Here is a 22879-nt window from a genome sequence, read left to right as displayed (position 1 = left end):
AATAAGCATTTGAATTTCCATACTTACAATATTTATATCACAGAAGACTACTTCTCCGTGGTTAGTTCAGCTCAATCTTTTGTGAAACAGAGACATATTTGAAATTTATTTGAAGGATAACCCCTTGAGATGCACCATCTCGTTTTCGAGGGGGTCCTTAGAACAAGCGCAAATACAGACAACAGGTTACATTGTATAACACATAATACTTCACATTCATGCTCGGGGCCGCGTAACATATGGCAGGCGAGCTTCTTAATTTCAATTATATATTTTATTAAATTCAGGTTAACTAGTTTCCATAAAAGGTACTAATATATAAAACAAAAACAAAAGTAAATCAAATCGTTTACAAGCTTTAACTGCAAGAGGCGTAATGGCAAGGCATCAAACACTGGAGACGTCCTTTACATCATACTTTTTGACATTTGCAAACCGTCTCAGGATGCATTCAGTCCTTTACAGACAATCTGTCCAATCCGAAGTCTTGAACTGTCATAAGTTCTGGACATTCCTTTCAGACCTGTCTATATGACGCCTATCGCCTCTGCAACACATCCAATGTAATCCTTGCATTTTTCTTCTTTCTTTAGCAAAGCTCTTTCTAATACATGTTTTGTTCCTCACTATGCTTTTTAATAAATGCCTAATACATTAAGTGTGGTATGTTTTAATAAATCGCTTTACAACAACAATTTACAGTGTTTTTCTTCACAAATCAATTTCTTCATATATGGTTACAATGATTATTACAAGTGCCTTTCTTGATATTAGGTTACAATTAAGCATAAAAAAACATGTATCTTATTACGCTAACATATTGTGTAATTATACAATACAATGGCAAATGAGAAAATTATAATTGCTGATCAAAAAGCATTGGATAGAATATCTAGACTGGGGAATGCGAAAGCTACAACTTAAAATGTGGATTATGGGTGATAACAGGCATTATCCGTATGTCAGTCAAAGCAGAGAGACAGAGTTTCATACAAATGAAAATGTATCAAAAATAAATATTCATTATTCTATTGATAAAGATCAAAGTTAAGTAAATATAAAGATACATATGACAGATTTGACAGATTAAAATCTATGTATCACAAAATGATGTAATTTTAATTTTAAACTTTGTTTATATCATTTCATTTGCTAAATTTGACAATTACAATAAGCAATGTTTTAATTGCTTCATTATCGAGGAGTTTAATCCCAACATCATATGATGAAGGTCTTATACTGAAGACCCATGTTCATGCTTATCCACCACTGAGCTGAGATCAGGCTTATCTCCCTCCTCCATTTTACCTGCAAAAAAGCAAAACATCTTGTATGAACCTAAGCATTAGGTTCTAAATAATATTTCAGGGTTTTTCCTAGGTCAAAAATGGTCTTCTGTGGTGGCTGATGAACATCCACACACACACACACACACACACACACACACACACACACACACACACACACACACACACACGTTTTTTCTGTAAAAAACAAAAACCCTGTATATTCTCTCCCTTTACACTAACCCTACCCCAAACCTACCCATCACACTTTTTTTTTTTTTTTTTTTTTTTTTTTTTAAATGTATGTATGAGCTTGTTTCCTCATGTGGACCAAAAAAAATTCCTCTCAAGGACAAGGATTTCAGATATTTCTATCTTTATGGGTAATTTTTTTCCAATACCGTAGGGTTTACCTGAACATAACACACACACACACACACTTGAATATGTGATTTATGGGGACTCTCCATAGGCATAATGTTTTTTTTTGTTGTTTTTTTTACTGTACAAACCATATATTCTATCCCCTACACTAACCCTTCCCATCATACAAAACTTAATGCATTTTTGGGATTTCAAAAAACAAAAACACAATATACTGGGTCCAAGCACAAAGAACACGACAAGTCATGCAAACATGATTGGGAGCATCAGATCAACTGCAAAAATTCGCAATTAAAGACATTTTAAGATTATTTTAGGCAAAATGCCTGAAAAATCAAATACAATCACTAGTAATGTGATTTAATGGTTTATCACTTTCGACCAATAGGTGGCACTGTTACGAAACTGATGTGGTGTGGTCAGGAGTAACGGGTTTTTAAGTTCTGTCAAATATTTACAAGCTTCCTCTGCATTAGGACTTCTCAAAATCCTGCAGAAGGGAAGATGAAATTTAAATGTCGTTATGGCTTTAAGCAATATGTGAGAAACATCAGCACAGAGAAAACTGGCTTGTGAAACTGCATGTTTGTGAACATCTGGAGACTCACAGAACTGCTGTAGAGAGATACAGTGATACAGTGAATCTGGGCTTGATGGCATTAAACTACAGTTTCAGAAACATTTAATACCATACTACTGAATACCATCAGTACAATTCAACCCTCTACAATGTGAGTAAATCACTCGCAATGCGACTAAATCTGCACATCTGGGCACTAAATAATGTCTATCACGAGCCATTGGCTAATCAACTCTTAGATTTTACTCGCCAGTGTGTGTGTTAGAGGCAAAGTATGAGTTTGGAATAGTCAGAGTGTTCAGCAATTGAAAATATATCTGAGCGCTTCAGAGTTTCGCTCTCTGTCTGTATTATTTCAATTCAGCTCAATGGATGCGCAGCCAGAGCTGTTAAAATGTTTTTCAATGGCTCTGTGTGCAGCCTACCTATATTTGACGTACCGTAAACTCTAGTGTAAACTCTAGTCTTACATAACACACAGAGTCGACGCGCTACATGTGTTCTTTGCTGTATTTTCCTGTCAAATAACGGAGTTCATTTGGAATTATTCAGCAGCAAGAAATTTTCATCTATTACGTCCCTGTTTTGATTTCAGCAAATCAGTTCGAGCGAACACTGACAATGGCCCTCATTTATCAATCTTGCGTAGAAACGGGCGTATATGTTGGCGTAAGATTATGCTTACACTCCTCTCGCCGCCTGATTTATGAAGCTGTGCGTACCTTTGAAATCCAGGTGTACGCAATACCTGACCTTGATAAATGCCGCGGCAGAAAACGATCGTCATTAGAATAACACGCCCCTATATATTCAAGTCTCCGCTTCCCCCACGCCCTCATTTTACGCCATGGACACACGGAAGACGGCAAAGAAGAGAAACTTCTTTGAGAAAGAGAAAGCGAAACCAGGGAAGTGGAAAGAAACAAAATTGATTTCTAGATTTTTATTATTAATGACACTTATTGTTATTTAGAAGAAGAACGTCGTTATTATTATTATTTGTATTATTATTATTATTTAAAAGAAGAATGTCATTTTTATTATTTTGTCAGTCTGAATAATTTTTTTGGTCATTGAAAGCCTTTCATTACTAAACCCAGTCCGTGCACACCTGCCGGGCCTAACCATGGCCCTACCATCGTTTCAAAGAATAGTACAACGGCGAGCGCGTCGAGTATAAACGCCTCGTCCGTTTGGGGAGGTGCACGCGCAGTCTGCGGAGACTCGCGCTGCGGAGCCAGGCGAAAGTATAAACAATGCTTGAAACGTCAGGTAAAGCGCACATGCTCGCAACTGAAGGAATACATATGCCTACAATCCAAATGCTTTGGTAAAGTCACACAACTTAAACATTGATGTCCATGTTGCACAAAAATAAACACTGAAGTTTATAATTACTATGTTGTTGTTTTTTTTTACAGTGGGTCATAATATATCATATCTTTTAGTTTGTCAGTGCGTTTTGTGGTGTTAGGAATTGTTTTTCTGCGCATTCCCGCACTCAAAACGTGCGTACACCACCTCCTGAGCTGGCGTAGGATTTGAGCGTGCCGTACGCCAACGTTCATATTGATAAATCTCAAAGTCACCGTGGTTTTGGGTGTACGCCAGGTGTACGCTGGAAATTTGGTGTATGCACTTTTGATAAATGAGGGCCAATGTGATTAATATTCATGAACCCAGCAGCTCATCAATCCTTAGTGCGTTGTATATTGTTTTTAGTAGTAGAATTAGTAGTAGTAGTATTATCTTTTATTATCTATTACTATTATCAATTTTTTTCCAGAAACACTGAATGACCAATAATATCTTAAGCACCACCACCGGCCCTAATTTCAGTTAAAATGACAAATATGCATTCATACATGGTTACCAAGTTTTAATTCTAATTACTTAAGTACTATCATTAAATAGTGCTTGATTATCATTATATAATGCTTGATTGACTGATGTTAAGAGTGCACGTTCAGATATTTAAAAAGCTGTGCCATTTTACAAAGACAAGCAGATTTGATGGAATCATATATCAGTCTGGTGAGTAAACTAAAAAATGTACTAGCCAATGGCGATTCTATTGCCAAGGTGTGCGTAGAGGGTTGCAATTGTATCTAAACAAAACTCAGTAATCCCCACTACAAAACTTGTGGAGCTTATTTTGTCTTACTGAAAGAATATTTAGCATTCATATTTATTGTGTTATTTCATCACGTCTCACCTCAGTGTTTTCAGTGAACACTTCTGATCCTGTAGTAAATCACTGAGCTCCTTCACTCCTGATTGTCCAGGATCATTTCCTCTGAGATCCAGCTCTATCAGGTGTGAAGATCTCAGAGCTGAAGCCAGAGCTTTATAACCTTCTTCTGTGATACTGCAGTCTGAAAGTCTACAGAAAAACAGAAAAAAAAATAAAACAGTTGTTGTTATTCTTTTTGGAGACACAGATTATCACATCACTAATGGGATTTATGAATGGCTTCTAACAAATTATGAATAAATTATTGCCGTAGAGTGTGCAAAAACTTATGGCAATATGATGTTTTTATTTTAATATTTGCAAAATCTCCCTTAGATATAAATACAATATATGCATTAACCAAAACCTTATTAAATTAAATAACCTTAATAACTTAATCTTATCAAATTAATAGTTCACCAAAAAATGTAATTCCATAATTTTTGGATTTTGTCCTCAATGTTTCAAATTTGTTTTCTTCACTAAACACAAAAAGAGAAGTTTAAACAGAATTTTAGCCTCAGTCATAGTGTACATTTAAAAAGTAGTGTAACTTTTTTTTCAGTTCATCTAATTAAATAAACCTTAATAAATGTACATAAACATGTTAATACACACTTCAGTTTCTTCAATCTGCATTGTGTATTTTCCAACAGAACACAGATCTTCTTTATTCCAGAGTTTCCTAGTTTATTCTCACTCAGATCCAGCTCTATCAGGTTTGAAGGGTTTGAAGTAAACGCTGAAGTCAGAGCAGCACAACCTTCTGCTGTAATACTGTTATTATTCAGCCTGAAGAGAAACAAAACAAAGACACAAAACATTCTTCAGTTTATTTCTGCCACAATTCACAATACAGTAACGGAAGGATACATTTTTATGATGGATCAACTAATCTCAATCCTCAAAAACTTTAAAGAGCAATGACAGTCTTTTATTAGACTTTAAAAATGTAATATACATTTTATTTTGTAAAGTATAAAACAATGTAAAATACTCACATCAGTGTGTTGAGTTTACAGTGTTTATCCTTCAGTAGAGCAGCGATCTGATTCACTCGTGTGTCTCTTAGTTTACGTCCACTCAGATTCAGTTCTCTCAGGAGTAACGGGTTTTTACCCACAATTCCAGTCACATACTGACAGGCTTCATCTGCATCATGACTCAAAAACCTGCAGATAAGAAGATGAAGAATTCAAATAAATTCTTAAACTTGATCTAAGGAAAAATAACATAAGAATATGTGTGTGAAATGGTTCATTTTGTATTAGTAAAATAATGATTCTATGAATAATTCACCCGCAAATAATTTGTTATATTATTTCATCACGTCTCACCTCAGTGTCTTGAGTTGACACTTCTGATCCTGTAGTAAATCATAGAGCTCCTTCACTCCTGATTGTCCAGGATCATTTCCTCTGAGATCCAGCTCTATCAGGTGTGAAGGGTTTGATCTCAGAGCTGAAGCCAGAGCTTTATAACCTTCTTCTGTGATACTGCAGTCTGAAAGTCTACAACAGGAATGAAAAATAACATTCAGCTTATTAATCAGTTATTATTAAAATTACCTGAACTATTTTAAGCCCTAAAGGAAATGGTTTGTGAATTATAATTTCTTTCTTGTACAAATTAGAGAATAGAAAAAATAGGATATAGAGGCAAACTAAAGGCCCTTCTAATATGTTAGAAATCATCTGACCTGAGTTTCTCCAGTTTACAGTTATTTTTCAGTCCATCAGAGAGCAGCTTCACTCCTGAATCCTGCAGATTATTATAGCTCAGGTCAAGATCCTTCAGAATGCTGGAGACTGAACTGAGAACTGAAGCCAGAGCTGAACAGCTTTCCTCTGTTAGATCACACTTACTGAGCCTAAATAAAATATTACAAAACATGATGAAGATACACAACTGTATATTAACTGTAGGAAGTAGAGAAGAGATCAGCAGATTACAACCTGAAAAGATTATTTGATCGTTATGAATTTTACTTTCCAGCTATTAGTAATACTGCTGTTTAAAAGTCAAAAAAAATTTGGTCTCATATAGTTGCTGTTTAAGTTTTTAGCCATTTTAAGCCATTTGTATTAAAATGAGTTGTCTAATCAGTGAGAAGTATTCAAACCTTATTTGAGACAATTTAGAGTGACTGTTAAAAGTTCCATTTTCTAGGTCGGGTCGACAACCTTTTTGTCATGAATGTCATTTTTAATTTTCCTAGTTAATCACTGTGCGACAAACACATACTTGCTACGTACGCATACACAACACACACTGCTGCAAGCATGTAAGTAATGCACATTTCTTAGAATTTATAAATGATTACAAGGTCAACAAGGACCACATTGGTGTGAGTGTGGCAGGCCTTTCTGCTGTGGCCTCCGCTCCCCATAGCCCTGTGGAGGCGCTATAGGTCTCTGTTTTGGAGACTGTGGTCAGGTTCACTCTTGAGAGAGCACTCACAGAGATGAACGACATGCTTGCTGACACTGGCATGTTCAGGTCGAGCTAACGTTACTCCTCTCATTCTAGAGAGTATGTTGCTCCCTAGAGCCTCTATGCACAAGCCCAAGGATATGCCCTAGATATCCTCGGATGTTAGCTCTGAAGAAAAGAGCCTAATGAGAATCAGGAGGAGAATCCTGAGAGCCATTTGTAATAAAATGTGTTGTCTAATCAGTGAGAAGTATTCAAACCTTATTTGAGACAATTTAGACCATTAAAAGGTCCTTTTTTTAGGTCAACGTGAAGTTGTCTTGATTAGTACCAATGGTATACTGAAGTTTTTACTGAAGTAATTGCATTGAATTAATGTTACAAAGTGATGTTGCTTCAGTATCACTGTTGCACCCTCAGTTAAAGGTGAAGCAATGTTAATATTTCCACCACAAATCAATGGTAATGCTATTGAATCAACATTACACTATGATTGATTCTACATCACCGATGCTGAATCAATATTGAAATTAACTAAAATAATCTATGGTAATTTTGTTGAATCAACGTTACACTATAATGTTGATTGTACATTTGAGATTTGCTAACGAAACACATTCAGAAAGGCAACTTGTAAACATCACAATATACATATGAAATTGGATCATGAAAAGTTGGTATCGATCCATCTTTCAGAATCAACTTTTGTGTAAATCCTGTGTTTTACTTTCCCTCATGTGCAAAGTAGTCTGGTGTCAAATGACTTTCACATACTGGTATATGAATTTACTTGGACACATTCCCTTCATAAATGAAATGGGAGTTTATGGAGACTCTTATGTTTATTATTATAGCCATCAACAGATCAGTTATAATGTTTACGTAGCTGAGACATATAACAGGCTCACGGATGGTCAGTCCTGATTGCTGCTGTCCTGCAGAGTTTTGCTCCGACCCAACTCACCTTCCCTTCAAGTAGCTTTAGTAATCCTGAAGACATTCAGGTGTGTTTGATTAGGGTTAAAGCTAAACTATGCAGAACAGCTGCACTCCAGGACCGATGTTGTCTATCCCTGCACTAGCTGCTCTAACAACAATATAACAATGGCGGACTCTGTGCTTCTCACTCAGGGCTGTGTCTATGCTAATAGGAGATCGTCACCAGTGGACGGGGCTCTCAAAAACAAACATAAAACATTCTCTCAAAACAAGCGATTCCAGATTTCATTGACATCATTGTAGGGAGAACTCTGGAATCGCTTGTTTTGAGAGAATGTTTATGATTTATGGGGATTATAAAACAAGGATTGGGTGGATTTTAACCATTATAGGCTGGTTGTTTACACACACTGTGGACACGCATATGTGTTCAAACACCTTATAAAAGTATTTTTTGCATAATAGGTCCCCTTCAATGAACAATAGTTTAGCAACCAAATGTTACATCGCGAATATGGAATGGTTTGTATTCTTTCTGAGCTCAATGCTGATTCAGTTTCACTTTAAATAAATTAATTTTGTCTTGTTTGCCTAATTTTTTTATTTTTTATAATTTAATATAAATTTATAGCTACTTTGTTTTTAAAACATTCTTGTTTTGAATAGGCTACCATTTAATTTAAAGGGGACCTATTATGCAAAATGTACTTTTATTATTTTAAACACAGGTGTTTCCACGTTGTGTGTAAACAACCAGCCTATAATGGTAAAAATCCACCCACTCCTTGTTTTATAATCCCCATAAATCATAAACAGCATAGTTTATCTCCAACCCTAATCAAACACACCTCAATATCTTCAGGATTACTAAAGCTATGTGAAGGATGGTGAGTTGGGTCGGAGCTAAACTCTGCAGGACAGCACCACCTACAATCCGTGAGCTTGTGATATGTGTCAGCTATGTCAACATTATGTAATAATAAACATAAGAGTCTCCATAAACTCCAGCATCTGAGCCACTAAGTACGCAGTGGTGTAATTTTGTAATTTTACACCAGACTGCTTTGCACACGAGGGTGAGTAAAACACAGGATTTGCACAGAAGTTGATGGAGATGGATCGATACCAACTGTTCATGATCCAATTTCATATTTATTTTGTGATGTTTGCAAATTGCCTTTCTGAATGTGTTTTGTTAGCACATTGCCTGTTGTTTCTTACTGTATTCACGGAGACCAAAGCCATGCCGTTATTTTATTTTTTACCCCAAAATGCTCATTGTCTGTATAATTCATAAATGTATCTTCATTCTTATTAAGTCTCTCAAACAGTGTGTAACTTCAGCCATGTTAACCGTGCAGTATGCCATCAAGCTAATTCAGCTGTGGTTAAACAACACAATAAAACGAGCGAACTGGACAGAAACGATCATGAAAAATGCTTGTGTTTGCAGCGCACACTTCATATCAGTTGAGGTTGAATAAACTATTGTCTTTTGTTGGTATGGATTATGGTTTGATTACATGTCTAAAGATTTCTCATTCATGCCCACCTAATCAGAAATTGGGGAACTAAATGATTTCTCACGTAACGCTAACTTTTTACGCGCATAAGCTAACTTTGTTAGTCGTACAACTACAGTAGCAGTTTACTAACGACCAGAGACTAAACATAAAGGAACCCTTTTGTGTCGTCTCTCTTTCTACAATTGCCATAAGTGCAATTGTAGAGAGAGGGAACAGTGAAGGCCAGTAGTTGCATTTGCAACGTTTGCCTGTGTTAGTACATAGTTATAGTCATATAAAGATTTATATGCCCTCAGTTTCTTTTTACTATACACGCTTGTTTTTTCTTTTATGTAAGTGTAGATGTCAGGCCACTCCTGTCAGTTCGGTGAAACACAGACGGTGAAAGTAAATGGCATTTTATCAGATTTATTATATTCATCCTCTGGCTCACCGCAGTGCTGTTTTCTCTCACCCTTACTTTATATTATATACACTTATATGTGCCCAAGTAAGTACACAAATAGGACTTTATTGAAATTTTGCAGATGATACAGTAATTGTCTGAGTAAAAGAGTCTGCTACACGGAAATGAGTCTGGACATGACCCTATTATTGAGGAGTTTGTCACCTGGTGTGATGAGTCTTTTAAAGATAACCAAAACAAAGGACATGATTATAGATTTTAGAACTCATGCTTCATGTTATGACACTATAACCATTAAAGACCAGGTGGTGGATTGTGTAAAAGGCTACAAATATCTTGGGACAGTCATTGATTCTAAATTGAATTTTGAAAAGGACTGTGAAACTGTGTAAAAAACAACATTAGTGTCTGTTTTGCCTCAGAATGCTCCAGATTTCACATTGATAAATCTATGGCTTTTATTGAATCAGTCTTGTCATTCTCCCTTGTGTTGTGGTTTGGTAATTTATCTTTGAAGAAAAAAAAAATTCTTTGAACCAATTTGTCACGTGGGCTAATAAGATTATAGGTGAACCACAACTTAACCTAGCAGGTCTAACCAGCTGCAGCATAAGGCGAGTTCTTTTTTTAGAGGTTGTTCCCACCCTTTATATGCTGGTTTTCAGCTCCTACACTCTGGTTGTCAGTTTGTGGCCCCTAGGTGGATAACTAGACAATATAGGAATACTTTTGTACCTGAAACAATAGAATTATTAAATAAAAATAGCAAAAAAATTATATTCGTTGCTATGCATGGCACTTTATGCTATTTAGGGGGTGGGTGAGTGTGTGTGTAGAGGCACATTGTCATGACCTTTCTCTTAAGAGTTTTTATACTTTTGGACATTATTACATAATTTATGCTTTACTGTATGTTTTAATGTTTTATGGACTTTTTTTTTTTAAATATGGATTGCTCAATCTCCTGTCTGCACAACAAATTTACCCTCGAGTACTAATAAAAGTAACCTTGACCTTGATTATACTGAATGTTCAATGGATGAACAGAATAGTCAACTCAGATATTACCTCTGCTATATCAGTTCATTCTTAATAATATTTCAAATTTACCACAATTAATTAACAATATTTCCCTTTGTTCTAATTGTTACATCAAATAACTTACCAAAGTGTCTCCAATTTACACTTTACACTCTGCAGTCCAGTGCAGAGCAGCATCACTCCTGAATCCTGCAGATTATTATTGTTCATGTGCAACTCTTTCAGACTGGAATCTGATCCAAGAACTGCAGCCAGAGCCGGACAGCTTTTGTATGTCAAGTTACAGTCATTTAGCCTACAAAAGAATTACGGATTACAGAGTTTTCTACATAATACTTATATACTAAAAGTATAATAAAATAGTAAAATTAGACTTTATTTCCACTGTATTCATTAGAGGAAAAATACAAATGACTACTGATATAAATTAACTATATAGATGGTATACATTCATAGATGGTATACAATTATGAATTAAAGCAGATAAAAACAAAAAGTAAAAGACTTACAGAGCTCTTTTGGAGGTTTTGATGACCGCTGATAGTCTAATTAGACACTCGTCTGATTTCTTAAATTTCTCAAGCTCAAAGTCTTCCAGCTCCTCCTCTGATGTCATCAACACAAAGGCCACAGCAGACCACTGGGCAGGTGAAAGGTCAGCAGATGAGAGACTTCCTTCTCTAAGTTGTGTTTGAATGTCTTTAACCAGAGTTTGGTCATTCAGTTCATTCAGACAGTAGAACAGATTGACGGACCTTTCTGGAGATAAATTTTCTCCTAACTTTTGCTTGATGTACTGAACTATGTCCTTGTTGCTCTCGTCATTTCTGTCTTGCTGTGTCAACAGACCTCGTAAGAGTGGATAATTAGACTGAAGTGATAGACCAAGAAGGAATTGAAGGAAAAGATCCAGATGTCCACTGTCACTTGCGAGCGCCTTGTCCACTGCAGTTTTCAGCAAATCAATCATGGCTTCATTTTTGTTTTCCTGCTCTGTAGACTCTTGAACAAACACACTTTTCTTGTTGATGTCTAGAAAAAGATGTGCATAAAGGGCTGCAATAAACTCTTGAATGCTCATGTGAACAAAGCAGTACATGGTACCAATAATGATTCCAGTTTCCTCTTTAAAGATCTGTGTACACATGCCTGAATACACTGATGCTTTAGAGGCATCAATACCACAGTCCTTCAGGTCTGTGTCATAGAAGATCAGGTTGTTTTTTTCCAGCTGATGAAATGCCAGTTTCCCCAGTGAAAGGATGGCATCTTTATCCCAGGAAACATCTGGTCTGTATTCTCCATCATACTTTTGTCTGCTCTGCTGGATCTGAAAGCGGAGAAAGTGTGTGTACATTTGTGTCAGAGTCTTGGGAATGTCTTCAGTATTTGATTCCTGCAGTGTTATAGAGGCGTCCTCAGTCTGATTTTTTGTATTATTTATTTTCTCCTCCAAAATGTTCTGGAGAACAGTGGCTGAAATCCAGCAGAAGACTGGGATGTGGCACATGATGAAGAGACTCTTTGATTGTTTAACGTGATCAATGATTCTGTTGGCCATTTTCTCATCAGTGAATCTTTTTCTGAAGTACTCTTCCTTTTGTGCATCAATGAACCCTCTGACCTCTGTCACGCGGTCGATACAGTAAGGAGGAATCTTAGTGGCAGCTGCTGGTCTGGTGGTGATCCAGATGAGAGCAGAAGGAAGAAGATTTCCCTTGATGAGGTTCGTTAGGAGAACATCCAGAGAGGCTGGTGACGATACATCACGCCACGTCTCATTGTCCTTAAAGTTTAAAGGAAGGCGACATTCATCCAATCCATCAAGAATGAACAGGACTTTGTATTTATCATCTCTTGTAAGGTTCAGTCTTTTTATATCTGGAAAAAACTGACTAACAAGGTTCATCAAGCTTTGTTTTTCTTTCTCCTTTAAGTTCATCTCTCTGAATGGAAGAGGAAGTATGAAGCTGATATCTTGATTTTCTTTTCCTTCGGCCCAATCCAGAATAAACTTTTGCACCGAGATGGATTTACCGATGCCAGCAACTCCTTTTGTCAGTACAGTTTTAATCTTCATGCCTTGTTCAGGTGATTCAAACAAATTTGTGCATTCAATCTGTATCTCTTGTGATTCAGCACGCCTGGAAATCTCAATCTGTCTCACCTCATGTTCAGTATTGACCTGTTTACTGCCACCCTGAGTGATATAGAGATCTGTGTAGATGTTATTCAGAAGTGTGGAGTCACCTTGCTTTGCAATTCCTTCAAACACACATCGATACTTCTTCTTCAGGTCCGATTTAAGTTGTCGTTGATGAATAAAGACAAGCTCATCTAAACACACAAACAGAAATAAAAACACTTGATCCTACTTTTCTTTCCTGACTTTAAATGACAACATGACAGATGGTCATGAGCCTCTTACCTTTTAGAGTCTCTGCAAGTTCATCTTGCTTCATACTTTTTAGGAAGTACAGTGTGATATCAAGAGCTGCTTCTTTGATGCTACACATGTCATCTAAATAGTATTGCACAAAGTATTGGGTGTTCTCCTTTTTTAATATTTTCTTAAACTTTTCCAGCTCATTCTTTAGGAATACAATTATTTTCTGCTCAAGGTCCTAAAAGCATAAAAACAAAGATGGGTACAACAACAAAATGTAACCAAATTCACATCCATATATGAAACATATGGTTAAACAAATTACAGACATCAGAAGTAAAAGCATTAATGAAGCTGTGATAATGTGAAACTACAAATAGCATATGAAATAAAAATGAAAACTCCAGAACACCAGTTAGCTTGAGCAAACTATGTATGCAATAATTTTAGGTAAAATTATTGAAAGTACCTAATTAAAGGACAAACAAGTGTTTGCCTATATGCAATTTTACAGGCGCATTGCTGCTGCTGGATTATGCTGTTAACTTCTTAGACAAAGGCAGTAAATGTAACACACATACCAGAATTAAAGCAGAACTCAGCAACTCTAGCGAACTCTAGTCACTTCGTTTTCCCCACGAGCTCCCTCTACAGCTGTGGGGGGCGTATATTTCACAACACGGTCGTAAAAAACTCACTTGCAGCGGCCTCCTCCCCCTCTCTACCGCTGCTCATGTGCGTTTGTTTTGATCGGAGCAAGCCAACCGTATCGTGTGGAGCTATGTCTACTGAGGTGGGTAATCTGGTAATACCAGAGATACATCATACATGCGTGTGTGTTTATGTTGAATTGCCGTAAAGCAATTTGTGTTTCACGCTCGTTCTCGTTCTCGCTTCTCACGAGACTTCCAATTTCTATCTTGCCGGGACGGTAGTCCTCAAGTTGCAAGGTTGGTTTTCCGCCTGGGACCGCTGGGGGGAGCGGGGAAAGTCACCAATATCACCAGAACAGGTTATTTAACCATCCAAATGATTTCTAGACAGTTTTATTAAGTTAAAAAAGTTACCAAGTTCTGCTTTAAGGTAGGCAAAATTAACATTACAGAATGTCAATATGACTGTGCCCCAAATCATACATAAATTACAAATCATACAGAATTGTAGAGTTGCTAAATATTGTTTACATATAATTGCAAGTTTAATGAAACTGCTTGTCTACCAACATGAAAATATATGAGTCTAGCATTGTTGACATGTGGATGTGTACACAACTAAAATGCTAGGGAAAATGCTAAATACATTAATTAGTTGTCTTTTTTTTAACAAAAAATACACTATTTTACATTTGTTGAAAACCCCATTTGTTTATTATAATATAAATGTGAACAATAAATACAAAACAATATTTTTCCATACCTGAAAGACCCTGTCGAGATTTTCTCTGAACTTCTTGAAGCGGTAACTCTGAAAGTCAGTTTTTTTCTTGTATGGAATCCTGTTAGCAAAATAAATGTGGTCATTGTTTATAGTATATCTAATAAAATACAGCATGTCCAATATTAGACAAAACTAGAACTGGAAACAGCATTTTTTTGCAAACAAATGTCACAATTTGGTTATGTTTCATGTTTGTCATGTGATCCCCTGTTCAAGTCATGCGATCCAGACATGTGTTCCCTTGTCTGTTGTGTCATGTTGTTATTGGTTCATCGTTTCATTGTTCACAGGTGTCCCTTGTCTAGTCATTAGTCTTGTGTGTTTTTAGCAAGGATGTAAGACGTGTTTCCCTGCTGCTCTGAGAGAAAGTGTAAATTTTACTGTTCATTGCACAGTTTTGTATAATTTCTTTATACAAGTTGTAAAACTAGTTTACTAACATTAGAAGGATCACTCATTTTGGATTGTGTAGAAGGCTACAAATATTTTGGGACAGTCATTGATTCTAAATTGAATTTTGAAAAGGACTGTGAAACTGTATGTAAAAAACAACATTAGTGTCTGTTTTGCCTCAGAATGCTCCAGATTTCACATTGATAAATCTATGGCTTTTATTGAATCAGTCTTGTCATTCTCCCTTGTGTCGTGGTTTGGTAATTTATCTTTGAAGAAAAAAAATATTCTTTGAACCAATTTGTCACGTGGGCTAATAAGATTATAGGTGAACCACAACTTAACCTAGCAGGTCTAACCAGCTGCAGCATAAGGCGAGTTCTATTTTTAGAGGTTGTTCCCACCCTTTATATGCTGATTTTCAGCTCCTACACTCTGGTTGTCAGTTTGTGGCCCCTAGGTGGATAACTAGACAATATAGGAATACTTTGTACCTGCAGCAATAGAATTATTAAAAATAGCAGAAAATGACATTCGTTGCTATGCATGGTACTTTATGCTATTTAGGGGGTGGGTGAGTGTGTGTGTAGAGGCACATTGTCATGAACTTTTTCTTAAGAGTTTTTATACTTTTGGACATTATTACAATGATTTATGTTTTACTGTATGTTTTAATGTTTTATGGATTTTTTTTAAATATGGATTGCTCAATCTCCTGTCTGCACAACAAATTTACCCTTGGGTACTAATAAAAGACACCTTGACCTTGATTATACTGAATGTTCATTGGATGAACAGATTAGTCAACTCAGATATTACCTCCGCTATATCAGTTCATTCTTAATAATATTTAAAATATTTAAAAAATTTACCACAATTAATTAACAATATTTCCCTTTGTTCTAATTGTTACATCAAATAACTTACCAAAGTGTCTCCAATTTACACTTTACACTCTCCCGTCCAGTTAAGTCAAGTATATTTGTATAGCGCTTTTCACAATACAGATTGTATCAAAGCAGCTTCACAGTATTAAATTAAAATAATACAACAAGGTTTGTTTCTAGTGGAATTTATTGATTGATAAAATTAAATTAAATATCCCCAAAATATCCCCAACTGAGCAAGCCAAAGGCAACAGTGGCAAGGAACCGAAAAACTCCATCAAGTGACCTAATAGTGTCCTAAAACTCCATCAGGTGACCTAATGGAGAAAAAAAACCTTGGGAGAACCCAGGCTCAGTCGGGGGCCAGTTCTCCCCAGGCATTTATGAGCTAGAGGCCGGATTGTAGTTTGAACTGTAAGATTAAAAATATTATATGAATGCCTGGCTGAAGAGATGCAACTTTAATCTAGTTTTAAACTGGGAGAGCGAGTCTGAGCAACGAACAGTATCAGGAAGACTATTCCAGAGTTTTGGAGCTAAATGTGAAAATGCTCTCCCTCCTTTGGTGGTTCTGGATATCCAAGGTATGACCAAAAGCCTTGAATTTAGTGATCTTAAAGAGCGCGATGGATTATAGGGCGATAGAAGATCCGTTAAATAGACTGGAGCTAAGCCGTTTAGGGCTTTATAAGTCAGTAGCAATATCTTGTAATTAATACAAGTGTAATTAACTTTATAGGTAACCAATGCAGTGATGATAAAATCGGTGTTACATGATCATATTTTCTTGATCTCGTAAGAACTCTAGCGGTGGCATTTTGGACTAACTGTAGCTTGTTTATTGAGGATGCAGGACAACCAGCTAATAAAGCATTACAGTAATCCAGTCTCGAGGTCATGAATGCATGAACTAACTTTTCTGCATCAGAAACTGATAGCATATTACGTAGCTTAGCAATGTTTCTAAGGTGGAAAAAGGCTGTTTTTGTAACATATGAAATATGATTTTCAAAAGACAGGTTGCAATCGAGTATAACACCCAGGTCTTTTACTGTAGAGGATAAAGTAACAGGACATCCTATGATGTTAAAGTTGTATTGTGCGAAATTTTGTGGGCGGTTTTTTGAACCGATAAGTATTACCTCTGTCTTGTCTGGATTTAATAAAAGAAAATTACGCGTCATCCAATCTTTTATATCTTTAACACACTCTGTCAATTTGTAAAATTTAGCGTTTTCATCAGGCCGTGATGAAATATATATTTGAGTGTCATCAGCATAACAATGGAAACTAATTCCATGTTTCCTTATAATATTTCCAAGTGGCATCATATATATTGAGAATAACAGAGGGCCTAACACAGATCCCTGCGGCACTCCATAGTTTACTGGAGTTATGATCGATTTTTCTCCATTTAAATAGACAAAATGGTAGCGGTCAGATAGGTATGATTTGAACCAGCTTAATTGCTTGTCCTTCAACACCAGTATAATTTTGTAGTCAATCTAAGAGTATTGTGTGATCTATAGTATCGAACGCAGCACTAAGATCAAGTAAAACTAGTATTGAGATACAGCCTTGGTCAGAAGCTAAAAGTAAATCATTTGTGATTTTAACGAGCGCAGTTTCAGTGCTATGGTGCGGTCTGAATCCAGACTGAAACTTTTCATAGATATCATTTTGTTGCAAGAAAGAGCCCAGTTGAGCGGACACCACTTTTTCTAATATTTTAGACATAAATGGAAGATTTGAAATGGGTCTATAATTTGCTAGGTTATTATGATCTAATTGTGGTTTCTTAATGAGTGGTTTTATAACTGCCAGTTTAAATGTTCTTGGAACATGACCTAAAGATAAAGATGAGTTAATAATATTGAGGAGAGGATCTTCCACTACAGGTAACACTTCTTTCAATAGTTTAGTTGGTATAGGATCTAATAAACATGTTGTTGTTTTAGATGAAGTGATAAGTTTATTTAACTCTTTTTGTTCTATAGTTGTAAAGCGGGGAAGATATCCCAAGATTTGTTTCGTTTTATCTGGATGAGCTTCCACCTGTTACATTTAGCAGTATTGATGTATCAGCACTCCTTGGCAGGATTGAACAGCTAAATAAGGAAGTGTCCGACATGAAAAATATCATGGAAACTCAAGTAAGCGTGTGTGAGGATTTACGAGCGGTTACTGCGGCTGTGAACCAGCGTGTGGCCGAATTGGAGAGGCCTTGTGAACCAGTTTGTGACCACACCACCGGTACTGGTCGGGAGGAAGATGGACGATCTGCGACCTCCCTGGCTTCAGGTATCCCACCCGGAACCGCGGAACTGAATATGCCTCCACAAGCACAAGCACAGTCACCTAAATGGAGCATGGTTGTGAAAGATGGTCGACGATTAAAACAGATGCAGAAGAACGCGAATGTTGTTGCGGGACATACAGACAAAACCCTATAACACTCGTGAACCAGCGAGAAGGGAGAGAAAGCAGATTGGAATAGTTGGAACCGGTGATGGGAGTAATATTGAAGTGGTTAAAACCAAGCTGGTGAGTGTGTTTGCCACTAGATTTGCTCCTGATCTTGAAGCTGACACCTTAAGTAACTATCTGTCTAAAAAACTTGGCAGATCAGTCAAGTGTCGGAAGATTGTATCGTCAAGAAACAGGTTCAGTTAGTTTCATGTCTCGGCTGAATGCAATGAAGTAAAGGAAATGTATGATCCACAACTTTGGCCGGCAGGAGTTTATGTTCGGCGTTACTAAAAAGCCTGATATGAAGTTTCGGGTTGGGTCATATAATGCGCGTGGCCTGTGCCTCGGGCACAGTGCAGGGGATAAGTCACGTCGCTTTGTGGTTGATAAGCTTCTTGACAGTTGTGATGTTGTGTGTATTCAAGAGACTTTTTTAGCTAAACAGGATCTGGAGGGTCTAAATACAATACATAATGGATTTTATGCGGCTGGGGAATCTACCACTGATCTAAGTACAAAAATTGTCAAAGGTAGGATATCTGGGGGCCAGGGGCGATTCCAGGATTTTATAAATGGGGGGGTACCAAGAACCAGTGAGGGGGGGCCCATGGGAAATAAGAAAATTCAACTGGAAATAAATACTTGTTTAGAAAACATTAAGCACGATTTCAAAAATATTTGCAATGCCCTGTGCCCTAATATAGATGGTATTAAATGTGGCACTGCATGTTTTGGACCACACAGTTTTGTTCTAATAAAAAAAAAAAAAAAAAAAAAAAAAAAGACTTGTCCTCTTTTCATTCTCAACTCCCCCCAATTCTGCAAAAAAAAAAAAAAACATTAAGTATCGAAATTACACAGAGTTGCATGTAGTTATGGTGTTAGTTAACATTCTCACATTTTAATGTTTACCATGCCACAAATATTATTGTGCCTTTAGTCTTTAAAACAACATAAAGTAGTATATCTCTTTTATATTTATGTGGTGGAGTGCGCTGCCGCTGAATAACACTGACAAGTCCTCTCTATTCAGTAACGTTAGTCTGACGAAGTTACGTTAGCTAATCTAACGTTAAGGTCCTTGCACACTAACATACGGTGCGATATTTCAAAATATATACTGTAATTGAGTGTGTATAAGTTACCATAAACAGTGACGTGTCGAGGTGTCTCTCTCTCCTGTTTGAAAAACGCAGACCAGTGATTCTGCTTTGCGAATCGCAAATCAAGCAGTGATTGACAGTGCTCTGATCCAATGGCGTTGGGCATTGTCATGTTGACAGTAAATCTAGCCCAATGATGTTGGGGGGGCACCAGGGGGGGCCAATCATATTACAGGGGGGGCCGGTGCCACCCCGTGCCCCCCTTCTAGACACGCCCCTGCTGGGGGCGTGGCTATCCTCTGGAATAAGAACTATGATTCACTAATATCAGTGGTAAGATTGGCAGTGGATTGGGCTGTTGGTATCGAGTTTAATTGTCATGATAAAAAGTTTATTATCTTGAATATATACACTCCGTATGAGTGTTATCAAAATGAAGCTGAATACTTAAATAGATTAGCATTTGTTGGCTCTTTTATTCAGGATAATGCTTCAACCTGTATTTTTGTTGTAGGAGACATGAATGCTGATATTTCTGATGCTAACTCTGTTTGCTAATCACTTAATGCATTTTTGCACTGACATTGGTTTAATACTGTCAAGCAAGGTCCTTTTGCCTAATAATAGTTATACTTACATCAGTGAGGCATGGCATACCACCTCATGGTTAGATCATTGTGTATGTACAACTGATGCACACGCTTCTTTGGATGCTATGACGATTCATTATGATTTGGCCATTGCCGATCATATACCGTTTTCTCTGTCTTTAAATGTTAAAAACTTACCAATGTTAACTACGGTGGCTAATAGCATTAACACAGGAAAACTAGATTGGACTAAATTAACCATGGAAGATTTCCAGAAGTATTATGTCAGGACTGATGGGTTGCTGGGAAACATTGCACTGCCCAAAGACGCCATAAGATGTGGTGATATTAATTGTAAGAATCCACAACATAGTAAAGACTTATGTGTTTTATATGACTCAATTGTGGAAACACTTAATATCGCCAGTAGGCTTTTTTATAAACCACAGCGAATGGCATATAGCATCAAGCCTGGTTGGAACGAACATGTAGCAGAACTTCATGCCAAAGCTCGGTGTGCATTTAAAGACTAGATAGAGTCCGGTAGAGATAGACAGGTTCTGTATCAGAACCTTTTACTGTTAGTAACGGAGTTCGTCAGGGTGGTATTTTGTCACCTTTCCTTTTTAACGTGTATATGGATGACTTGTCACAACAATTAAATAAATGTAATACAGGATCCTGCATGATAGGCAATACTCTCACTAATCACCTTATGTATGCAGATGATTTGGTAATCATTTGCCCATATAGTGCTGGGTTACAACAACTGTTGAAGGTTTGCTCTCAGTACGGTGCAGATTTTGATATCAAATATAATGCAAGTAAGAGCAATATCATGATTGTTAGAAGTAAAGAAGACAGGAAATTAGTATTCCCTGATTTCTTTTTATCTGGTACTGCCCTTAAAGAGTGTGATGAGATTAAATATCTTGGCCATCATATTGTAAATGATTTATCGGATGATAAGGACATCAATAGACAGTGTCGCAAGTTATATGCTCAGGCTAATGTGCTTGCACGTAAATTTGGCATGTGTTCTGCTTATGTAAAGGTAGCTTTATTCAAAGCATTCTGTACACCACTTTATACTGCCCTCCTGTGGCGGTCTTACAGCAAAAAGAACATGCAGAGACTGAATGTAGCGTATAATGATGGTATGAGACTGCTTCTAAAACAACCAAGATGGTGTAGTGCTAGTCAAATGTTTGTTAATGTTGGTGTGCCTACCTGTTCTGCCTTAATAAGAAATCTTATTTTTCGATACATGTGTAGAATGTCTGCCTCAGAAAATAGAATTATACAAGCTTTAGCCCACAATGATTATAGCTCTGTCAGGTATACATCTAGACTGTGGAGACATTGGCGCTCCTGTTTGTATATTACAAGTGAAAGTTATTGATATTTTATTAATTTATTTCTATGTACTGTATATTTTATTGCTATGTTGTAATTATTGTTTTTTCTTTGTTTTTTTTTCTTTTACTTGTACTATGGACCTTCCATTTTGAGTCCTGAATAAAGTCATTATTATTATTATTATTATTATTAAAGCACTGTAATTGTTCTTGCGGGGTGATAATTGAGGCTGAATTATAAGGCGCAATTGAAGATTGAACGTTTACAATTGTGGTTCTGATGCTTTCTATTTTCTCAGTGAAGAAGTTCATGAAATCATTACTACTGAACTGTAACGGGATATTTTGTTCGGGTGACGTCTGTTTATTTGTTAGTCTAGCCACGGTGTTAAATAAAAACCTTGGATTGTTTTGGTTGTTTTCTATTAGTTTGCGGAGGTGCTCAGCCCTGGCCGCTTTTAGGGCCTTTTTATAACGTGACATACTGTCTTTCCACGCGATTCTAAAGACCTCTAAATTAGTTTGTTTCCATTTACGCTCTAAAATACGGGTTTCTCTCTTTAGAACATGCGTAGGATTGTTGTACCATGGTGCTTTAATTTTCTCTCTGACCTTTTTTAATTTAATAGGTGCAACCACATCCAATGTTCTAGAGAGAATGGTGCTCATAGTGCTAGTTAGTTCTTCTAGTTCATCTGTTTGTTTGGGTTCAGGCAGCAGCTGAGACAGATTAGATAAGCAATTTGAGAAATTATCTATGGTGGATGGAAGGATTGTTCTGCCTGGTTGATAACGCGACGCCGCATGACATATTACAGCAGTACGTAATATGCAAGTTACCATGTAATGATCAGTGACATCATCACTTTGTGGAATGATATCTATATCGGTTGGATCGGTTCCATGTGATATAATTAAATCGAGTGTATGATTAAGACGATGAGTTGGTCCGGTGACGTTTTGCTTGACCCCAAATGAATTTAATAAATCTGTAAACGCAGCCCCTAACGCATCATTTGGATTATCTACGTGTATGTAAAAATCTCCAACAATTAATGCTTTATCGACATTGACTAATAGGTCTGAGAGAAAATCTGCAGGAGTGAAGAGTATACAAAATCTTCACTCCTGTATCCTGCAGATTATTATTGTTCATGTGCAACTCTTTCAGATTGGAATCTGATCCAAGAACTGCAGCCAGAGCCGAACAGCTTTTGTATGTCAAGTTACAGTCATTTAGCCTACAAAAGAATTACAGATTACAGAGTTTTCTACATAATACTTATATACTAAAATTATAATAAAATAGTAAAATTAGACTTTATTTCCACTGTATTCATTAGAGGAAAAATATAAATGACTACTGATATAAATTAACTATATAGATGGTAAATGCAACTATATAGATGGTATACATTCATAGATGGT

At 36.7% G+C, this 22879-nt stretch overlaps 3 protein-coding genes across 4 annotated transcripts in view; 1 reads left to right on the top strand and 2 right to left on the bottom strand.

The window, feature by feature from the left end:
- The window catches only part of LOC307160070 (uncharacterized protein), a 719517-nt gene that overhangs the window by 128068 nt on the left and 568570 nt on the right, over positions 1-22879 (top strand). The gene's annotated exons all lie outside the window — the stretch shown is intronic.
- Positions 1-22879, bottom strand: part of dnaaf4 (dynein axonemal assembly factor 4) — a 503354-nt gene that overhangs the window by 462806 nt on the left and 17669 nt on the right. The window lies entirely within an intron of this gene.
- Positions 655-22879, bottom strand: part of LOC307160071 (uncharacterized protein) — a 130926-nt gene continuing 108701 nt past the window's right edge. For both annotated transcript variants that reach the window (XM_079873885.1, XM_079873886.1), the window contains 10 exons: positions 14631-14709; positions 13257-13452; positions 11338-13165; positions 10953-11123; positions 6183-6353; positions 5821-5994; positions 5485-5655; positions 5102-5275; positions 4466-4633; positions 655-1308 (listed from right to left, as the gene is read on the bottom strand). In XM_079873885.1, coding sequence (XP_079730011.1) covers positions 1305-1308; positions 4466-4633; positions 5102-5275; positions 5485-5655; positions 5821-5994; positions 6183-6353; positions 10953-11123; positions 11338-13165; positions 13257-13452; positions 14631-14709 — 3136 coding nt within the window. In that variant the 3' untranslated portion in view covers positions 655-1304. The remainder of the gene's footprint in view (positions 1309-4465; positions 4634-5101; positions 5276-5484; positions 5656-5820; positions 5995-6182; positions 6354-10952; positions 11124-11337; positions 13166-13256; positions 13453-14630; positions 14710-22879) is intronic.

This window comes from Squalius cephalus (assembly GCF_949319135.1).
Source record: "Squalius cephalus genome assembly, chromosome: 6".
NCBI lineage: Eukaryota > Metazoa > Chordata > Actinopteri > Cypriniformes > Leuciscidae > Squalius > Squalius cephalus.
This window is presented reverse-complemented; position numbering and strand designations above follow the sequence as displayed.